At 36.5% G+C, this 20,415-nt stretch overlaps 1 protein-coding gene across 6 annotated transcripts in view; it reads right to left on the reverse strand.

The window, feature by feature from the left end:
- CACNA2D3 (calcium voltage-gated channel auxiliary subunit alpha2delta 3) overlaps nt 1–20,415 on the reverse strand; it is a 398,896-nt gene that overhangs the window by 71,741 nt on the left and 306,740 nt on the right. For all 6 annotated transcript variants that reach the window (XR_004242342.1, XM_032120753.1, XM_032120750.1 and 3 more), the window contains 8 exons: nt 20,242–20,303; nt 18,320–18,387; nt 16,540–16,585; nt 16,290–16,387; nt 15,370–15,463; nt 13,679–13,774; nt 12,406–12,527; nt 11,755–11,835 (listed from right to left, as the gene is read on the reverse strand). Coding sequence is in view for 5 of the 6 variants with exons in the window: in XM_032120753.1 (XP_031976644.1) it covers nt 11,755–11,835; nt 12,406–12,527; nt 13,679–13,774; nt 15,370–15,463; nt 16,290–16,387; nt 16,540–16,585; nt 18,320–18,387; nt 20,242–20,303 (667 nt within the window). In the remaining variant the exon portion in view is untranslated. The remainder of the gene's footprint in view (nt 1–11,754; nt 11,836–12,405; nt 12,528–13,678; nt 13,775–15,369; nt 15,464–16,289; nt 16,388–16,539; nt 16,586–18,319; nt 18,388–20,241; nt 20,304–20,415) is intronic.

Below are 20,415 nucleotides of genomic sequence, written 5' to 3' on the forward strand. Positions count from 1 at the left end.
CTGCTGGCTTACAGGCTTGCTACACACTTTTCTGTAGCCACTTATTCCCAAATCCTCACACAAAGTGCCCCATTTTGCAAATGCCATGACTGCAGATGCAGCTCCCATCACAGTGCTGCCCTTCAGTAGGAGGATAAAAACAGAGGGAACATTCAGCTAGATTCACTCAAGGGTCCATCCTTACTCTCTGCAGAGCTGTTTTGCCGTCAGAGGAAATCAGGGCCAGAACCATTTGAATATCCTAAGTTTAGAATTCAAAGAATATTTTGAGTGTGCAGAGGTAGGTCTTTTAATGGTTCTTAGAAATTATTTTAAGGCAACCAACAGAGATCAGGAACTCTATTCACCTTTCCCAAGACTAGATAAAATAAATTTTTGGCTATTTTGAACAGATGTCTCATGTGTCCCCTAACTCTCTCCAGTGACGGGGATAAAGACCTGTCCAGGTAGCCAATGCAGAAATCACCAATTTTTATAGTCTTGAGGAAAAAGTCCATGGAACAATCTGCAGTAAGGGAAAGGGGAAGCTGTGTTGTGGCATTTGGAGACCTGCACTCTCCTTCCAACAGATGGATTCCGAGATCAAGCTCTGTAGCTGTTCCAATAACAGCCTCAACTGAGTAATGGGCTCTATGGCAGGAGTCACCTAACCCCTGCTCTTATCTACTTAGTAATAATTGCAACCCAAATATTAAAGCTCATTCCTGCATCTGCAGTTGCTTTCATGTCCAGAGAAAATTAAGCATCTCAGTCTTAATCTAAATCTAGCAGACATTGAAAACAATCAATTACTGTCTGTTCTTTTTTTTTCTTTTTTTTTTTTCAACTGCTAAGTACTTCATATCATTATTAGGCTCTGTTCATTCTTCTCTGTCCTGAACTAAATAAACCAAGCTGTTTCAAATTCTTCCTGCAAGACCACATTCTCCAGACTTTTTTTCCTTCTGCATTCCCTGGAACATTTTCAGTTCTTTACATTTTGTTTAAAATGCTGTACCCTAGACTAGGCACATTGCTTCAGCTGAGACATCATCAGCACAACATTTTTAGAATATTTATATTTTTTAAAATATCCTAATATGTAGAATATTTGTATTCAGGCTCTTTGATCTCTTGATGTTTACTTTTTTTTCCTTGTAAATATTTGGTGAAGCTTAATGAATAACCTAATCTACTTTCAGAACTAAGTCATTTAAATATGTCAATCTACATTTTTTACTCTTTTATCCACTTACTGCCATAATATTTTGCAAAGCAAAACACAGTTTTTCAGATACAGAAGACTGAAGTAAAACAGGATTGGATCTTGTTGCCCATGGGCCCAAAAATGAGTTTGGGGCCATGCCAAATCACTGTCTTTCCACAGTGACAACCTAAACTGAGCGCAGTTGTACTCAAAGTGTAGATTGTGAGAGGGAAGTTAATAAACCTTCAGCTTCAAGAGAGATTTCACCCACAGTGTTTCTAACAGGCTCAGACACAGCAGCGCAGCTCCCATCACAAGTCACTTCACACTTCTGATATTTTCAAGCAAAAGAAAAACAAGAATTGACTTGATATTTCCTAGTCAGGAATAACCCAGAACATCTTCCTAGTCCTTAAAAAAACAGTCGTAGCACCAAAAACCTTCCAGGCTTTCCTCATTGTATCATTATTCATATATAAATTTTAAAAAAAATAAAAGAAGAAGAAGGAAAAAAGAAAAAGGTGAGGAAGAGCCAATGAAGGGCACAACAACATTTAAAGAAACTCATTCTGAGTCACATTGAAGATGCTTTAGGGATTTTCATGCACACACAAGGCTGTAAATTGATATAAAGTTCTGCCAGAAAGCAAAGTATTAATTATTTCCATTACTTCCCTCTGCTGTGGGAACAGAGCGAGCCAATCCATACAAAATCTATTTCTATACTTTCTAACTTGCTGTTTGCCAAAGGAAAAAAAAAAAACCACCCCAAAAATCCCAGGGAAATTTTTCATTTAAGGTTTATAAGACGGTTATATCACGGTTACCATGGTAAAAGTGTTTGCAATTAACAAATTCCAGTCATTTCTGATGATAAGGTAATAGCAGAAAAGGAACAGAGAAAAGTATTGATTCAATTACTTAATAAAGGTAAAATATTTATTTTTCAGCAGAGGAAACAGAATTCTCAATTACTGAAAACAGAGATAAAAGCTCCAATTTGTTTTCTATAAAAATTATTGACAACAAGTGGAAGACTGAATATAGGGAATCCCCACAGTACTGCCCTTAATTTATAAAGCTTAGCAATGGCCATCTGCCACTGAAATTATTTGTCTGCACAGATTTATTTTTCAGATAAATGTTCCTGAGAAAGCTTTGTTGTCCTTCCATCAATCTCATGAGAGTATTAAAGTAAGCACAGTATTTTTTTTCTAATCTCTGTGAAAAACACTCTTCCTCCTCAAAGTCAACAAAATATGAGGACGCACTAGTCTGCAAGGCATTTATAAAGACAGGGAAAGCACATATATTGCTGCATTCCTGTCTTTCATATATAGGCTTGCTATATTGTTTTGTTCCAGAAAAACTTTCTAAAATTTCATTTTAGGACAAAAATTGAATACTACAGGACACCCATGTTCTTTACAGAAAATGACCAATAGCATTTATATTGAAAAACATGAAGTTTAAACTGAAACATAATTGCTTGCCATATTTGTCTTTCCATTCAGAGCTTGCAAAAAGTCAAAAGTCAGCTTCATTATTCTCTAGTAATACAATGTCCTAACAAAATATGGATCCCTCTTCTTGAATATCAAAGTAGCACAATTAATGACACTACACATAGCTTTTCTATCATTAACAATTAACAGGAAAATGATGACCGTTACAACAATCTACCTTTGCTGTCCAGGAGTCAAGGACACACAGGCTTTAGTCAAGCATCCAGAAAGGATGCCTACTTTTACAACCTGGATCTTTTAATTTGGCCAAAAGTGGCACAGTAACAAGAATCTTCAGAGTCTTGGTATGTCCTGAGTTTATATTACCTGAAGTGTGGCTGAATGTTCCCCAGATCAGGGGGGAAACAGGCAGCAACACCAGTCACAATAAAGCACAACAGGGGAGAAAGTGTAGGAATTAGAAGGTCAGAATAAAGAAACCAACAACTACAAACTTCACATCTCTCTCCAGTGGAAGCTGTGGTTGCTCTCTCGTACTGATTGAAGAGGGATCCCTCAATGTTTTAGGGCTATGTACTCTATGTGCTCAACTGTTTTGCAAAGGCTGTCATCCTCATTTCAAGATACAACACATGAGAAAACACTGCTAATATTTGGAAATGTAGTCTACTGGAGGGAAAATAAATTAGTCAATCCTCAGTACTTAAAATGATAGCAATTTAATCATATATATGATTGCAGCTTCATCCTTGCACAACATTATTTGAAGTTATCCAAAGGACCCAACAGCTCATCTGCTGCCTTGTTCTGCAATCAGGGATTTTTTTTTGCTGGCAGCAGAATTATTTAGCAAAATGCCCCTGGAATCTGGCTGGTATTAGATCACAAGGATCTTCCTCCTCCACAAATTACATAGTATTAAACCCGACCAACCAACCAACAAATCCCCACAGCAAGGCAGAAGTGCAGAAGCAAAGAGCAGACGCTCTGTGCCATTTACTACACATATTGATACTAAACATGTTGGGATACTCTTGTAATACATCTGTCAAAGTCCTAGATTCTCTAAGAACAAGTGGTGAGGACAGCCAAGAATTAGATAAATAGAGGTTAAATTCTCAACACTAGCAGAAAACTACCTCAAAAAAACCAAAACCACTATTCAACTGTTCCACACGCTGATTCTGTATGGTGAAATGAACTGAGAGCAAATGGAAATGAATGTAAATGTCTGCATTGTGAATATGTCACTAATTTCAGCTTCCCTGTTCAGCCAAAAGAAAGGGACAGGACTTACACCATATGCTCCAAAGCATTCTGGGGAGGAGTTTACCTCTCTCCACACCTTCCCTGCAAACCATCTTTCCCAAGCAATGGCTCCATGTGAGCTGCTTAGTGTTAGACTCTACAAATACACATCTCAGTTTTTCTAAAGATGAAAACATTAGTCTGTATACCAATATTAGATTTATGAACACAAAAACAATATTCAAAGTAAACAAGAAACTCTGGAAAAACATAAAGCTGTCATTTTCTACCAAAGCATGAAAAACATTTTGAGGGATTTGCTAAATGCTACTGTTGAATATAATATTCTGTGGCTTATAATGGGGAGTAAAGATTAGGTAAATCACTCTCTTGCCTGACAAGGAAAACATCTGTTTTAGAATCCCTCAAAAATTTGGTTGGTGTGTCATCATGAGGACATATTCATTTTCCCTTAGGCCTTCATATTAAATTGCAATTTTACAGATGGCATCATAAATTTTAAGGACAGTATATGGCATTGACATTTGCCTGAATGTTCTTAACAAAAATAATAATATGAAAGCAATACCTGTGAGAAAAAATGGGAAAAAAAAAAGTCCAAGAAGTATAGAGCAGATGTATTTGCTCTATGCATGACTGTAACATCAGCAGATTTCAGTATTTGTAAAACTTTTACAGTATGTGCCACTTCTAGAAATACTAATAGTTCAAATTACTTTTGATTAAGGAACTGAGAGTCTCTTTGTTAAAAAAGAGATGCGCATGCAAACCCCATTTAAATTCATCTAAAGAAAACCCTGGATGAAATGTTGAGGTCACATTTATACAAACATTAACACACCAAAAAAAAGGGAAAATGGGTGAAAACCATAATTTTTGTGTCACAAAGGCACATATTTTCAGCTACAAGGTGCACATTTCCCTCCATGAAATTTTAAAAGCATCTTCCTTAGAGCCTAGCTCAGCAGAAGTCTCACTTACTTGAAAACTGATATATTCACAAATTTTCCTTTTAAATTGTTGTTCTGTAGAGTTTGATCTAAACAGGAAGAATGAAAACCTGAAGTGTGACCAACCTCAATATGACTGATTTGTATTTCAAAAGTGATGAGATTTTGGATCTTTCCTAATTTCAAGGCACAGTTTGAATATCAAACAGCAGGATCATCAGGGCCACTTTCCTCTGGCCAGAATAGAGGCATTCAAAATTGTGTGCCATTTTTAACAAATCAGTGATTGAGTCCTTACTATTCCTTAGCTTAGCTTATGGATACAAAACTAGAAGGAGATGCTAAACCTTAAAGCTGTGTCATTCAAATTATCTGAGGCCTTTTAGCATCCTGGCTAGGAATATTTAACATGAAATAAGTGAGTATTGTTATACTAAAGTTGGGTTCTAAAGTTATATAAAAGGGAGAACAAAGAAAATGATGGATGAGGTAACTTGTAAAAAATATCTCTTTAACCAGGGTTTGGAGAAAAATCCTTGGATTTGTAGATGGGCTGGTTATAAAAATAAAGGATCAAGTTTGAAAAGTTAAATACTGGACAAGTTAAATACTGGATCATGGCACTACTTGGAAAAATTTCTTTGGGAGAATAAAACATAGTGTTCTTGTTTGCATAATGAGTATTTTTGGTAAGAACATTTAAAATCCCACTGTCAGTGAACAGAAGAGGACTGCCTTTGCTTCAGTTTCAGTAACACCTCCTACACCTGGATATAAAAGATTGCTTATTATATTTTAAATATATTTCAGTTTATATTTAGCTATATATATGTTTAACTATATGTATAGTTAAATATATATATATATAAATTAGTGCAGCTTAAGCAGAAAGACTGAGTCAGGGTAGATTCACAGAGCTATGGCAACACTTGAATGCACATGCCAGACAATCATCCTTCTTTGATAGAAAATGACTGTAAACATGCCTTCATCTTCACAGAACAGGAGTACTTTCGTTTCTCAATAATTTAGCTACAGTGAGCTTCTCTTACTCTACTGTTCCAGTTATGCTGACATAAAGCATTGAGGACATGCTTGTTTTCAGAAACTACAGGTCTGATGTACTGGTAAAGATTTTTATCTTTTTAAAACAAACAAATTAAGCTATTACTTGATTTGATTTGACAGGTCACAGAAGAGCATGTGCAAGGAGGGCTCATTTAGTGTTTTCTATTTTCTAATTTCAACTTTGATAAATAGGAAGTCCAACACAAAACTGACCATATTAAAAAAAAAAAGGCAGAGAATACTTCTTAGATATTCCTTCCTTGTACTTAAGTACCACAGAAACAAAACTTTTTTGCAATTCTACATTTTCAACAATTGGTGGAAACAGTAAAAAACCCCACCTGATTTTTATATCTATTTACATCTAATATAACACACCCAGAGAGGACATGGCCTCTCCACTTGGGAAGCATTTAAGATCTGACTGGACACAGTTCTGGGTAGTCAGCTCTAGTGCAGATTCTCTCAAGATCTACTCCAGTAGGATTGGACTAGATGATCTTAAGAGATCAATTCCAGCCTCTACAATTCATGTACTTGACTAGTCTGCACAAAAAAAGAGGCAAAGAAGGATTAAGGAAAATTGTACATAATTTCAGCTTTTTTAAGCAGCCTTGTATTGAAAAAAAAAATGGACCATTTCTCCTCATCTCCTTCAAATTCTAAATTTCCAATGACTGTGAGACTAAATACTTTGCCTGTGTATGATTTAATCCTTCATTCCTCCGACTCAGTGTCCAGAGCTTTTTACTAACCCCTGCTATGGACTTTTCCAATGAGGCTTGAAACCCAGGTTCTGCTTGTTCAACGAAGAAAACTTAAGAAGACAGGGCAATTTTCATCAGACATTTTCTTCAGCATTCTTTACTATTTTTTTTCCCTAAGAAGATTATGTCGGTTCTGTTATCTTTAATTAAGCATACCAAGGGGCTAATTTTCATGTTTTCTGTGAACTGCAATGGTCTCTTTCAACAAGAGGAGTTTTTAAGGTCCTATATTGTACTGCAGCTTTTGAACTAAAATGCCCCTACACGGAATTGCCTTTATGAGTGTTCACATATTTTGTCAACACTCTCAAAATCTCAAGAGAGAGCAAGTTTTCAGTTTTTAGACCCTGCTTTGCTCCATGATGGCTCTTGTTTGCTTGCTTCCATCCCCATATCTTGTTCAGAACTGTCTAGGTGAGCAGTACCTTTAATAATTTTTTTGACAAAATCATACTGATGAAACCATCATCTCTTGCCAAAAAATGGAAATAAACATGTACATAGCACATAGAAATCCTATCCTGCCCTTATCCAGATGCCCATATGTTTGCTGCTTGAAAATCGACATCCAAATAAAGGAGCTGAAATAATTTAACTCAAAGAATACAAGACTGGAATGCTGAATTCTATCAACATTTAGCAGAAATGTACTGCCCTTCACATGAGCATTGTAAGAGACTGTTCCATCTTAACTTTCCTCAATTTTAATAGCTAGATCACTATCTAACTTTGGATATCCTATATTAGCTTCATCTTTGTCACCCAGAGGAATACTCATATTCCAGGAATCTCACTAAATTTCAAGACTGGGGTGGGGGATCATTCTCCTATTTTTAGATCTTGTTGAGAAGAAAAAAACTCCATCTTTTACTCCACTTTGTAACAGGGGCAGTTTGAAGATGCTCATCATTTCAATGTAAACTTGATTTAGAAGACACAGTCACGGAAAACACGCAGCTAAGGTAATTTTGAACATAAATGTGTTCAAATCTAAAGAAAACCCTGCCTGCAGTACTGTGGGAAATGAAGCTGCAGGGAGCTCTCTCACAGAGAGCCCACAGGTGCTGACAGAATACATAAAGGACATTGTGCTTGAGTAGATAGAAATGGATACATATTTCGATTTGCAGCCTTGGTGAACGCAGTTTTGTAGTTTTGAAATAAATAGGCCTTATAAGAGTAGAAATGTAGTAAAAATATACTTTATACAAGAAATAATAGTGATAAATAAAAGAGTAAAGAGTTTTGAGTTTAATACTGGGGTTTATAGTAAAGTTTCCTAGAAAGTTAAGATGTATTAGTATAAGCTTGTGCAATAGGCTATAATAGCAATGTGTTTACTGGATAAGAAAGCACACACTGCGGCAAAATTATTCAGTGGTGATTGGTACAAATGTGTAGCAAGCTTTGTGGCATTTGCTTATTGGCTCAAAAAGTTATAAAAAGCCTTGTAGACACATAGCGAGGCAGGCTGCCGCTTCTCCAGCAAGCTGTTGCTACCTCTCTGAGTTGCTGCTACCTGGTATCTGTACCTGCTGCAGCTGCCCGGCTCTCCTGGGTTGCAGTGTATTCTATTACCATCCTCAGGAGCTGTTGATATCAGGTGGGGCAGTGTTTCCTTGCCTCCTCCCCCCAGACTATCTTTCTGTTAATGGCCCATCATTGTCCTGCCGCCTGACTCAGAGATAACTCCCTCCGGACTATCTTCTGTTAATGAGCCTAATCAACACTTGGCCTCATGACTCATTACCCCATTGTGAGATGCTCCACCCAGAGGGAGGAACCAAGCATCCCATCGTGGATATAATCTGAGACTCTGAACACCAGAGACAACCCTTTCCACTGGATTTCCAGAGGACAGGAGCTACACAGCCACCACTGGACCTTCTGAGGAAGAGCAGGCCCTTTCTACGGGAGCACCACTTCAGAGGACTGCAGCCACCACCCTGCCTAATAGGGAGTCAGGTTGTATCTTGACTCTGTCAGTTTGAACCAGTGTTTTCTTTCAGTTTTTTTTCCTTTTCTTTAATTTCCCCATTAAATTGTTATTCTGACTTGGTGCCTCCCACTGGTTTGTTTTCAAACTAGTACACCGGCCTACTGCTTCTGTTACTGTAACTACTGCCTTTGATATCAGAGACGCTGTTTGTAATGACTCTTCTGTCTCACCCTTCAATAAACATGAGACTGATTCAGTAACAAATCATCTCAGTGACATCTCGTGCTTACTATAATCCCGGGGCAATCCTGGAAATCCTGATGCAGTACTACTGTCACTTCCCTCCTGCAACTAAACTGAATGCTGTATAAACAATAATAAATATGATAATACTACACTTATATTAAAGATTTATCTACACACCTTCTATAGAAATTTGCATTTATTCAAGTAAAAAAAAAAACCCACCAAGCAAAAAATCACAATCTCAATTGCAAGAAGCAGGAGAGGTTTTAGAAACAAATTACAGGGGCTTTTTGCCAAGAATTCTGACAGGGAACTGGTATTAGTAGGTACAGATGGTGAAACAGCAGCCACACTGAATTATTCTGTAGTAAGAGTCTGCAGAATTACTGGCTTCAGGATTTTTTGCCTATTTTATACAGTTGAGTCTTTGCTATTTTCAATAAGCCTTAGACTTTTATATGACATCTGTTATAAGTGATGGGTTTCTAAACAAGAAACCCAAAAACCCCAACAACAAACAAAAAAATCTGACTACATACAAAAAAACAACAACAAAAAACCCAACCCCAAAACAAAATCAAACCCAGTCTAAGAATTTTGCAGTAAGAGCTGGTTTTGTTCCTTTTTTCCCCTCTTGTGGGCAGAAATAACATTTTATAACAATGTTCTAGTTTCTTTGTGCCAGATTTAAACTCTTGTAGTGATCTGAAATAAACAACATTCTGGCACAGCTTAGTTTTCAGTCAAATCCCTCTAGGGAAAAGAGTGATTTAACATGAAATGTGTATCCCGTCCTGCTGCTTTCTGTAATCTACTCAGACCAAATGGGGATAAGGAATACTTACTTCACACAAATTAAAATGAGATGTTTTGGCCAAATTTGAACTCCAGTGGAGGTATTTGAAAACGTTACCCATAATCTTACTTTAGTCTCCTAAGTCTGGCTAATAAAAACTTCAAACTTCTCCCATTTATCACTGCTCCAGTTTCTGCCTCCAAATCCATTTTGCTTAACACAGAATATTGTCAGCCTTATAACAAAACCTAAAAATTGAACCAGATGCTGGGTGCTTTCTTGAAAGTGTTCTGAGAGAAAATAGGACTGACAAGTCACATTCATTATCTTAAACTTAAGGAGAACAAGAACAGTGCATATACTTGTTTGTCTCTGAGTGGCTGTAGCTGGGTGAGTGATACTTTAAAAGAAAAAAACCCTTTAAAGTGTTTCATACAGTAAACAAAATATCTATCACAACATTTTTAAAGTTTACAGAAATAGAAATAAAAAACCACCGATATGCTTCAGAAGTAGTTACACTGCTCTTATATTTCATGGCATAATGCTTTTACAGATACCATGGAAATCTTCTATGTGCTTTGGCATTAAAAACTTTCAAGAGCCTGTGTTTATTTTAGATAGAAAATATGGGATCCAAGCAATTTCAAATGTTCAGTACTAAACAGAATTATTGGGGGAAGGGAAGCAACACCTGCTTTTCTCTTTTACAATTACTAAAAACCAAAAAAACCCAAAGCTTTTTGAAAGTGTATTGGAAGTAATTATGTGTCATACCTTCTCAAAGTAAAAAAAAAATTGCAAATACTGGTGAGAAAAGAATAAATATAAGGATGTCTATTAACCCTATGCATTTTAGAGATGATGGAAAACTGTGTGATGAACCTTTTGCTAACTCCAAACAACAGAGCATTCTAGAAATAACATGACACTTCACTTCTTCATCGTAGTGAAAATTAAATTACATCTTCAGCAATTTGCAGGTGTCTGCATTTACATTAGTTTATAAATGTTATTTTATGCTTTAACAGGAGTATGAAGTCAAAATTAGGATTTCCTGGCGTGTTATATAGAAGAGTTCAATAATTTGTGATGAATGTATCTTGTGGATTGGAGTCAGAAAGCTGCTTTCCTATTGACCTAAAATCTTTTTTTATCAGTGTCTATTCTGTGTTTGAGGAAACAGATTTGAGATTTCCCATTTTTCTGGCACATTCTTGCTCTCTCAGTATTATATTCACTGCATTTTTAATAGTATTTTTAATATGAGAAAAATAAGGTGGTTCCTGCTTTGTGTGGCAGATATTTAATTTTTCCTGAGATAAGAGAGCTTGGTTTCTGGCATAATAAATTCTTTCCTTCTTCAGAGTCAGTAACCACTGGGAACCAGAGAAAAACTGGTCAGATAAGCATCTGAACTTGAGTGAGGAACATCCAATAATTTCAAAATTAATTACTCCCGTTTTTAAATCTCTGGGTTTTATCTCTATTCTGTAGTTGTCACACTTCACCTTTTAGTCTTCAGGTACTGTTATACTCTTGGCTGACAGACAGCAGAGCTTTGTTGTTCAATTTCTATGCTCTGAACAAATCACATCTGTGATAATCTAGACAAAAATCACCACATTGTATCCTGTTATAAAACAATCCTGTTATAGCACAGAATTTTCAAAGTTGAAGCCTGGGTGGAACATTTACAAATCAGATAGTCCTTTCTTATACTTCTTTTTCCTTGTCATAATACAATCTGATTTATGATAGTATAGAATTGTGTCTACCAAAATTGCCATACGGAAATGGTTATTTCCATAAAGTCAAACTCAGTAGCTCACAGAGAGGTTTGAGAGTCAATTAATAAAGGATCAAATTCTTGGGGGAGGAAGCTTTAAATGCTCTCCACACTTAGTCATCCAATTATATCTTATAGGTGCAACTGCATCCTTCCCTCTCTCTTCTTAAAAGATTGGATATTTACATTAAATACCTACTAACCCAAAAGAGAAAGTGAAGATTTTAAAAAACTGATTTTAAAAAATTAACAAAACAAATAAACAACAACAATTGTACCTGCAACCACTGGAGATTTCCTGTCATCCAGAAGCTGAATAGCAGTACTGGCTGTCACCACATTGCTCTTGTTGGCAGTTTCTGTGGGGTGTAGTAAGGGGAAAAAAATTGAAACAATATATTGCAAAATGAGGAAATTGAAGGGTTTTTCCCTGGTTTTAGATAACAGCCTATATGGATACAGTGTTCAGAAAACAAAACAGGGAACATCATGATCTCTATGTATGCACAGAACACACTGGCACCGCCATTTTAAATTCCCCAGCATCCCAAAAACAAGCTTAAAACACTGAAATGAGTCATCAGGTTTTGTCTCCTCTGCTAAAAGGCAGCAAAGGTGACAGCTGGTAGGGCTTCTCAATAACGTGGACATTTATTCTGTTCGACTTTCCTTGCTTAAAATATCTGTTAAAATGTAGTTGTTCCTGTGCAAATATTAAATGAAAAGTGTTACACCACATCTTGGGGTTTTACTTGCAGCCCCATAAAAGACACACCTGGTCAAAGGACCAGTGAAGTAGCTGCAAATTTCAACGCCTATTTCAGATCAATATTTGAGATTAGCTACAAAGCTCACTCCATACTGGCACACTTGGAATCCTTTCAGCACCATGCATGGCTCAGAATTTAGGGAATGACAAAATTATAGACCTGTGCTGAATGGTATTGAATAGACAAAGCTCCCAGGTATTTGTTCAGCAGCTCTTCTGTACCAGAGTGGAAAATGGTCAGCATTAAAAATGTTCTCCTTATCTTCAGCTGTCAGGAAATCTCTTGAGAAAAGAGAGAGAAAGAAAACAATTGTTTTTTGTTGCATGGCACACTATAGTTTCTAGCTTTGAAAGACAAGACAAAACAAAATGCAGCCTTTTACAAAGAAAATGGTTTGGGACAATTTTTCTAATACCGTTTGTTCAACAAAAGAGTTAAATCGAGTCACTAATAATTGTTTGTGACACACAATAACTTTTGTTGTGAAAGACATTAAAAGTACTAAAACCCAGTACCTCTAAGTACCACTAAAATTGTTTTTATTGATGTGTACAAATAAAAATGCTTAGTCTAAAAAGCCTTTTTCTTTCAGCACAGTATAAGAACTGTGAGCTGCACAAGGTGGAAAAGGCACTGGAGATTTGGTAGTCTGTTGCCACTGGCAGTCACTCTTGAGTAGTGAAAAAAAGGGTAATTTTACAGCCTAAGTTCAAAATACTGTGTAGGGGGTGGTAGTGGACAACTAAATTCTTTATTCCTTAGTAATTTCAGGGAATGTTGACAGAGGAAAATTTATGCCAAGAGCAAATACAGTGTCCACACTATTGTTCTGGTTTTCTGTCTGGATAACAAACTGTAGTGCTGTTGATGTCACCTACTTGTGCAAAAATATTTGTCCTCAGATAAGCACCATAGAGGTTTTCATGCAATAAACTTAGTTTATCATAAAAAAATCAAACACGGATGCTCTTCCACAAGCATAATACCTCCACTAGACTACATGTTCTGCAAGGAAAATGGGAAACTCTTATATGATGGGGTCTCCTGGTCACTCTTTCACCCAGTCCAATTCTGTCACTTGGCTTTCTTTAAACACCAAAAATATTTTCCACAACAATGATGCAAAATCCCTGAAAAAGCCTACAGGTATTTGTTTTCAGGTGGTGTAGTAAAAGGTGTAGCATATCCATAATTCTGCTCTGAATAAGAGAGATGTGAGGCTGGGAGTGTCTGTGCAGGGAAAGCAAATTTATGGGCTACAGTTGTAAAATAGTTCATTGTTCCAAAAGTTCCAGTCAAAGAAAGAATTTAAGGAATCCTAGGAAATCTTTCTAACTGGTTCTGTGTGAAGAAACAGTAGATGGACTGCATAAAAACAAACAACTCTTTCTCTCTTTTCTTATCTGGCTGTCAGGCACAGTTTGTTACTTACTGGTTTGTCAGCTGCTCTGGGCCCACAAACAGGTTGATACGAGAGAGTCCAGTCCGTGTCCCAAGGAAGGCAACTTCCACTCCCTTGTCAGAGTTTCTGAAACAGTGCAGAACACAAGCAAAGATAATGCTTCAGACAGTAAACAGATAAAGCTGCATTGCTGTCACAGAAAGCACAAGGGTAGAGGTTTTTGAGAGATTATTGAGAGCATAGTTTCCTTATTTATTGATTTACTCTTAAATGTTGTTTTTTAAGTTATAGTCATCTGGGTTTTGAATAGTATGCAATGTAAAAATGCTGTTTAGAATGAGAATCCCTAAAAAGCCAAACACAATAAATTTTGCAGGATTTTTAGGGAGAGTTTACATAGAAGCCATAGAATAAAGAGGTGTGGCATAGCTATATACAAACTATTTAATAACCACTGACACACAGTGATTCTGAGATGGGCAGGAATTCCAGATCTTGCTCCCAGTCCGTGCAATATTTCTGTGGTATATTTTTGCTTCAAGTCATAGGTGTTACTATTGCTCAGGTAAGCAAACATATTTAAAACAGGTAGCTGAGAGTCAAACTTAGGACAGGCTTTAGCCTTTAGAACTCGAGAAAAAAACGTGCCAGATATCTCAGACAGAACTCTGCTGCTTCACTGTTATCAGTACCAAACTATTTTAAAATTAATTCTTGTGTGACTGCAAGAACTTCAGTCCCATTACCACAAAGCCAGGGACAAAAGCCATTTTATTGTTTCACATTAATGAGACAGAATGAAGCAAAGTCAGAATCTGAAAGGGCATCAAAAGTCTCCCACTGGCATCATTCCACAGCTGTCCTTGTGTTTACTGGATCTGTTATTTCATTGTGTAGGAGGATTCAAAGACACCTTACACCTCTCGATGTCCACAGTATGTTAGCATGCAACAAATTCTTATCATTATCTTCTCAGAGAAGGCTGGATAACTCTTTGATGAACCAGATCTTATCATGCTGCTTTTATTCATTCAATATGAGTATATGCAGTACAGCAACGTATTTTTCGTTCATCTTTTATAAAATGGTTGAAATTTAGCAAAATCTAAACAGGATAATCTCCAGAATTGCCTTTCAACCACAGTATTTCATGCAAACTGTGAAGATTAACACCTGTATAACATGGATAAAAACTTGTTACTTAACACGTTAGTACATCATAGCATAAATTAGTAAAGTATATATAAACTCTGAAAAGGACTGGTTAATGTCCTGATTCTCCCTAACAGAAACCTAGATCCCAGGTAGTTCTGGAAAATAAACAAATCGAGGATTAAAGAAATTATTTATCAGTGCAAGTTTTTCTATATTTAACTTATTCTGAGGCAAAATACCAATTGCATCAATAATTTTGGTAAATTTTGCATTAAATTTTTCAAGTACCCTTTGTTAAAAATACACAGAACTGTAAGTTGCAGTTAGTGTACAATGTCACTGGTTTTAGTGTGGAAATTGGGTAACCTTTCAGCTAATCCTCATGACATACAATGCAAGATAAACACTTCAGATTGAACTCAAACTTGGTGGTATTTAGCATCAAAGAGATAGTATAATATTTTTATGTATATCAGGATTTGTTAAACATTCCACCAATTCCTTAATGTAACTATTAAAAATACACCCATGACTGATACATAATGATGGACACAAAGATCACTTACTCTGATTTATTCAATGCTAGACTGGTCCAATAGGCTTCAATTGGTGCACTCACAACTGCATCAAACAAAACTTCCTGGATCAATTCTTTATCACCTATTACAATACAATAAAAGCAGTAAATGTATGGGCGTATAAAGATCAAACAGCAGGCTTTTCTTACATTTTGCTATATTTTATCTGTGATGTGCTTTCAAACATTTTGCACTATGAAGTGTTTACTATGTTATATTACATGGAATTTTACCACAATGCAGTTTTTCCGCCACAATTTCATTGCATTGGCAACAATTCTAGATTAAAAATCAAACAATGATCCTGCACTTCATGTAACTCATTCATGAATATACTATTTAATGCTCATGTCTGCATGTGCCATAAGGTTACATCTAGTAACACTCACAAAAAGCTCTGCATTTCTGCAAACATACAGAATATGCACCTATCTGAATTTTTTATTCTGCTTTGCAGTTCAGAAATGCTAATTGCCTACACATCCTCCCTAAAATACCCATGAAATATCTGGTAAATTCTTTAGAAGTGTGATCCGAGGATTGATTCAGATCAGTCCTGTTCACTTTATAAAACCTCACGGAGTGATAATTTTGCATAGTACAGCTACATTATCTGAACAGAAACTTGAATGTTTGGTACAGGCACATAGTTCACTGTAAAAGTCGGAAATTTGTATCATAATTAATACTGCTACTACTAATAATGCATAATTAATACTAATAAATAATAATATCTTTATTGATACCCTGGAAAAAGCTCAAAACCAATTGAAATTGCAAAGCAACATCAGCTAAGCAATCCTATCTCAAATCCTCGCTGGTTAAATTGAGTAGCTTTGCATTTTGTAGAAGGTTAAGTATGACAGTTTTTAGCTGGGCTGCAGATCCATGTCTAACAAAATACTTGCATTGGAGCAGGGGCTCTTTTCCTGTGAGGTAGCGTTTAATTGCTTCTAGCTGAGTCATCTGCCGGTGCTCAGGGTGTAAGTCAGTGTTGCAATAGGACCTGTGAACACGTTGTCAAAACAATAAAAAGTTATCTGTACAAGCATGATCTCTCTTTGTCTTTGAACATAAAGGATTGGGCTCTGCAAGCACAAACAATATGAAACCGAGAAGGGTAATAGACACTAATTTCATGCTTTATTTAAGGCTTACCATTCATCTGCTAAAGATACATCAGGGTGTTCTAAATCATGTAAACCTGTAACAGGAATAATAATGGGTTATTTAGGGAGAAGTCTGGGTAACAGATGGTTATTTGCATACACTCCATAACATAAACCCTTCTTGGAAAGTGCATTATTACCATAATGAAATAAATCACAGTAAACTGTTTAATATACTTTAGGGTCTAACAGACTAGCAAAACTAGTTTAATCAGATCTAAAACTGAAAAGGTAAGAAAAAAATTTTTGTGCTGATATGTTTAACTTATATGAGTTATTCACATAATATATTTAAAGTTTAGAAGGAAATTTGAGCAAAGACAAATGCAAAATGGGAACAGACTCCTGTTCATATTCCCTCATTCTCTTTGGCCAGTAAAGTTCTGTATGCTAAAATACACACTTTTCATTTCATGGGAGTTGTTCTCCTTCTCTAATAAAGAAAAAAATCATTAAGAACAATTCCCTCAAAACCTAAGCACACAGCCCATGAACACAAACAGCAATTTATGGGATCATTCAGAAAAGGTTTTTTGTACTAACAGGTCACACAAATGCCTGTAAATAAGAACTATATCATTAGTTATATAGCACAATAAAAATGTACTTTGGCAATTTTAAAAACTCTTAAAACATTTATCAATAGACAATAAGCAAATAGGGTTCAGTAGGCATCTGGGTTTAACCCCCCAGAGTACACAACGAACAAGGACAGAGCAACAGTGACTAAGGCAGGCAGGGAAGCCAAAACAGGAATTAGAACTGTGGTCCCTGGGGAGGACAGTGAGGTGAAGTGAGAGAGAATCAGTGAAGGTAAGAGTGGGAGAGAAGGAACAGTTAGTTATGGTTATGTTAACATTTCTGGGGCTGCATCTGGGACTCAGACTGGCTGAGATGTGTGGCTGGATTAAAGAACATCAGTGAGAGGTATGTTTGGAACAGTCTAGGGAATGAGTAGCTCCAAGCCTCATGCTGTGCCCTTTTTTGTACTTGCTGTGCAGGTACTTGAACCTCAATGAACTTCTTTTTATACCTCTCCTGAGGACAAGAACATATTCATGCCCCAAAATACAGCCAAGGAACAAAGCCCTGAACAAATTAACTGTCTTAACATCACTGACAAAACAAGAAGAAGAACCAGAAATAGAGACTTCAGCATAAAATCTGAAAGCTTTCCTCTACTGAAACAGCTTTTGTTCAGCAGCTTCTAAAATTTTCAACCCTCCCTTCAACCTGCTGAAATGCCTCCACACTTCCTTCATCTTCAGAAACTTTCTTGCTGAACAATTTTATCACCACACACAGTTGACTCCTCCATTCATTTAGTTGGGGATTTAAGCAAAACCAAAGAACAGGTCATTCCCTGGGTACCTCTACTGCTATTATAAACATGTAAATCCTTGTAGATAATGTACAAAACAGTTGTGCTGTGAAAGATTTCACAATGTATAGTCTGTGAACAAAACCAATAGCCATTACTGTGTTAGTTGTTACTTCATTCAGAAAACACCACAAATTATTAACATTGGCCATGAGTTTTTCTCTGGAACATTGAGAGAGGAGGATGGAAGATGATTCCATTTAAAGAAGATTCACAAACAGTCTGAGTATGCTTAAAATCCTGTGAAGCAAAAGATCTTTAAAGAAAAAAGAAAAAAAGAAAAATCTAATTCCCTTATGGAATCTGCAGACTAATGTACAAGCTTTAGGAACTACCAAATCAACAATAAAACTACTGTGTAAGCCACATGAGAAGGTAGGTACCTTACCTTCTTCTACAGTTACGTTCCCTCTGAAGAAGTATTTTCCATGTCCTCTAGAGAGAGCCACACCTAAACTGTGCAGAGAAATAAAGCAGACCTTGAAATCTGTGAGACAAACAGCAGACATTCAGAGCTATTTTCATTTTGAACGTTTCCAGCTCGTGTACTATGATTAACTTAAAACTGTTTGTTTCCAAACCCTCACCAATTATATTTATTGTTTAATTAGTTGCTTCAATGATGTCTCAGTTCTGATGTGCCTGCAACAATTGGCTGTATTTATGTGTGCTTAGAGGTGCAGTAAACCATTATTCCCTGGCAAACTAATAAATGAGCCCCTCTTAGCTCACTGCTGTTCACCCAGCATGAGATTTCTTCAGCTGAGCCTTGAACATGTTCATGGCCTTACAATGAAGGAGGTATTTTTTGTAAATCAGCTAAGCTGTTGAGAAACTACAGAAATGTGGGAATTGATGAAGCTACTGAGAAGAAAAGAATTTCAAATGTGTCTCCTCCTGGACAAATTTTTTCTGTGTTTCATATTTTTAGTTAGTATAGCTCTTTTGTATTGACTTCAGTTTCATAAATTCTCAACAGTTATATGCTGTGTTTTGGTCTGGTTTTCAGTCTACCATTTAAAACATCCAAGTTTAATGAAGAGGCTGGGGGATCCCATGCCTCTTGCTATTGAACAAAAACGTGGAATACCTTGTGGCATTCACTCATTCATTGAAGGGGATTATCCTGGGCTAGGAATCTGCTGGCAATCAGCAAGACTGCAAATGCATGGGCTGATACTTGAAGGACACGTAGAGGCAACAAATCCAAGAGCACACAAGCTGCAATGAACAGCTCAGTCTGGGAAAGGGCTGAACACTAAACATCTTTGACACTACATTGTATATTTTAATAAGTGGTACCCCTGCAGTTGTCCTAAACCTGTACAACAACCCAAAACTAGATACATAACATGTTGGAAAAACCAGAACTGTTTTCCTAACTATATTTCTGTCCTTAGCACCATAACTGGCACTACAGGCATGTATGTAGCCCCATTTCTGTTTTCTTAATAGTGCAAGAGTGTCAGTGCCAAAGAAAAACAAATAAACAAACAAACAAGAAAAACAAACAGCAACCACAAAAAACTCCACAAAATATAAACCAAGCAAAAAACCCACTGAGTAATAGCACCCATGAGTAAATTTTAACATGCATTAGAGGTCAGAGAAATGTGCTTATAATTTCTCTGTGGGGTAATGTAGCTCAGGTTATGTGAAACTGTTCCATTGAAGAAAATTTCAGTTGAGTATCACAACTGCCAAACTCCTACCTTAAGTGCAAGGTACAGTTAGTGGGTTATTTCTAGTTCAAATATGAGCATTTTTAAAGTGACTACCCGTTTTTCTTTTCCTTTCTTTTTTTTTACTCCTCATATGCATGCCAAAATTGCCGACTTACTCGGTTTTAGTTATACAAATACACTGAAGGTAGTTCAGAGAAAGAAAACATCCAAACCTCAAATTGGAAGTGAAATACTATCTCATTTTACATTACATTCTTGTTGTGGGGAAAAAAAAAATAAAATGGGGCTCAAGATGCAGTTACTTAAATGGATTATAGTATTTATAGCTCTCCAAGTACCTGCGAAAGCCTTTCGTTCAATGTAAACCTCAACTGAATATTTTTTCAATGAAACGTAAGCCATGACAAACACTGTGAGTTTGCCTGTGTGAGCTTGCACAAACTTTCCATCCCTGGAAAAGCTGAAAGGAATGCTGGTAGGCTCCTATTCCTTGCAGTTTCCAGCATTGTCCAGGGATATTTCACTGTCAGCTTTTGCTGATGAGCTTTTAATGAGTTCACAAGCTCTGTATAAGCACAAATCCAATGAGTCAGATGAAACATGCATTTATTATGGCCGGCTCTACCTGAATGGAGTACCCTTGATGTCTGTGTAATAGTAGTCATTTGTCATCACCAGTACCCGCTTCTAGATTCAGAACAAGTCAGAAAGGGAGAGGGGAAGAAGTTAGTTTGCTATAAGAAATGTATAAAAAAATCAAGTGGTCAGTCACTGACAAAATTAGAAGCAATGTTTACAT

Source organism: Corvus moneduloides, chromosome 11, assembly GCF_009650955.1.
Source record: "Corvus moneduloides isolate bCorMon1 chromosome 11, bCorMon1.pri, whole genome shotgun sequence".
NCBI classification, from domain to species: domain Eukaryota; kingdom Metazoa; phylum Chordata; class Aves; order Passeriformes; family Corvidae; genus Corvus; species Corvus moneduloides.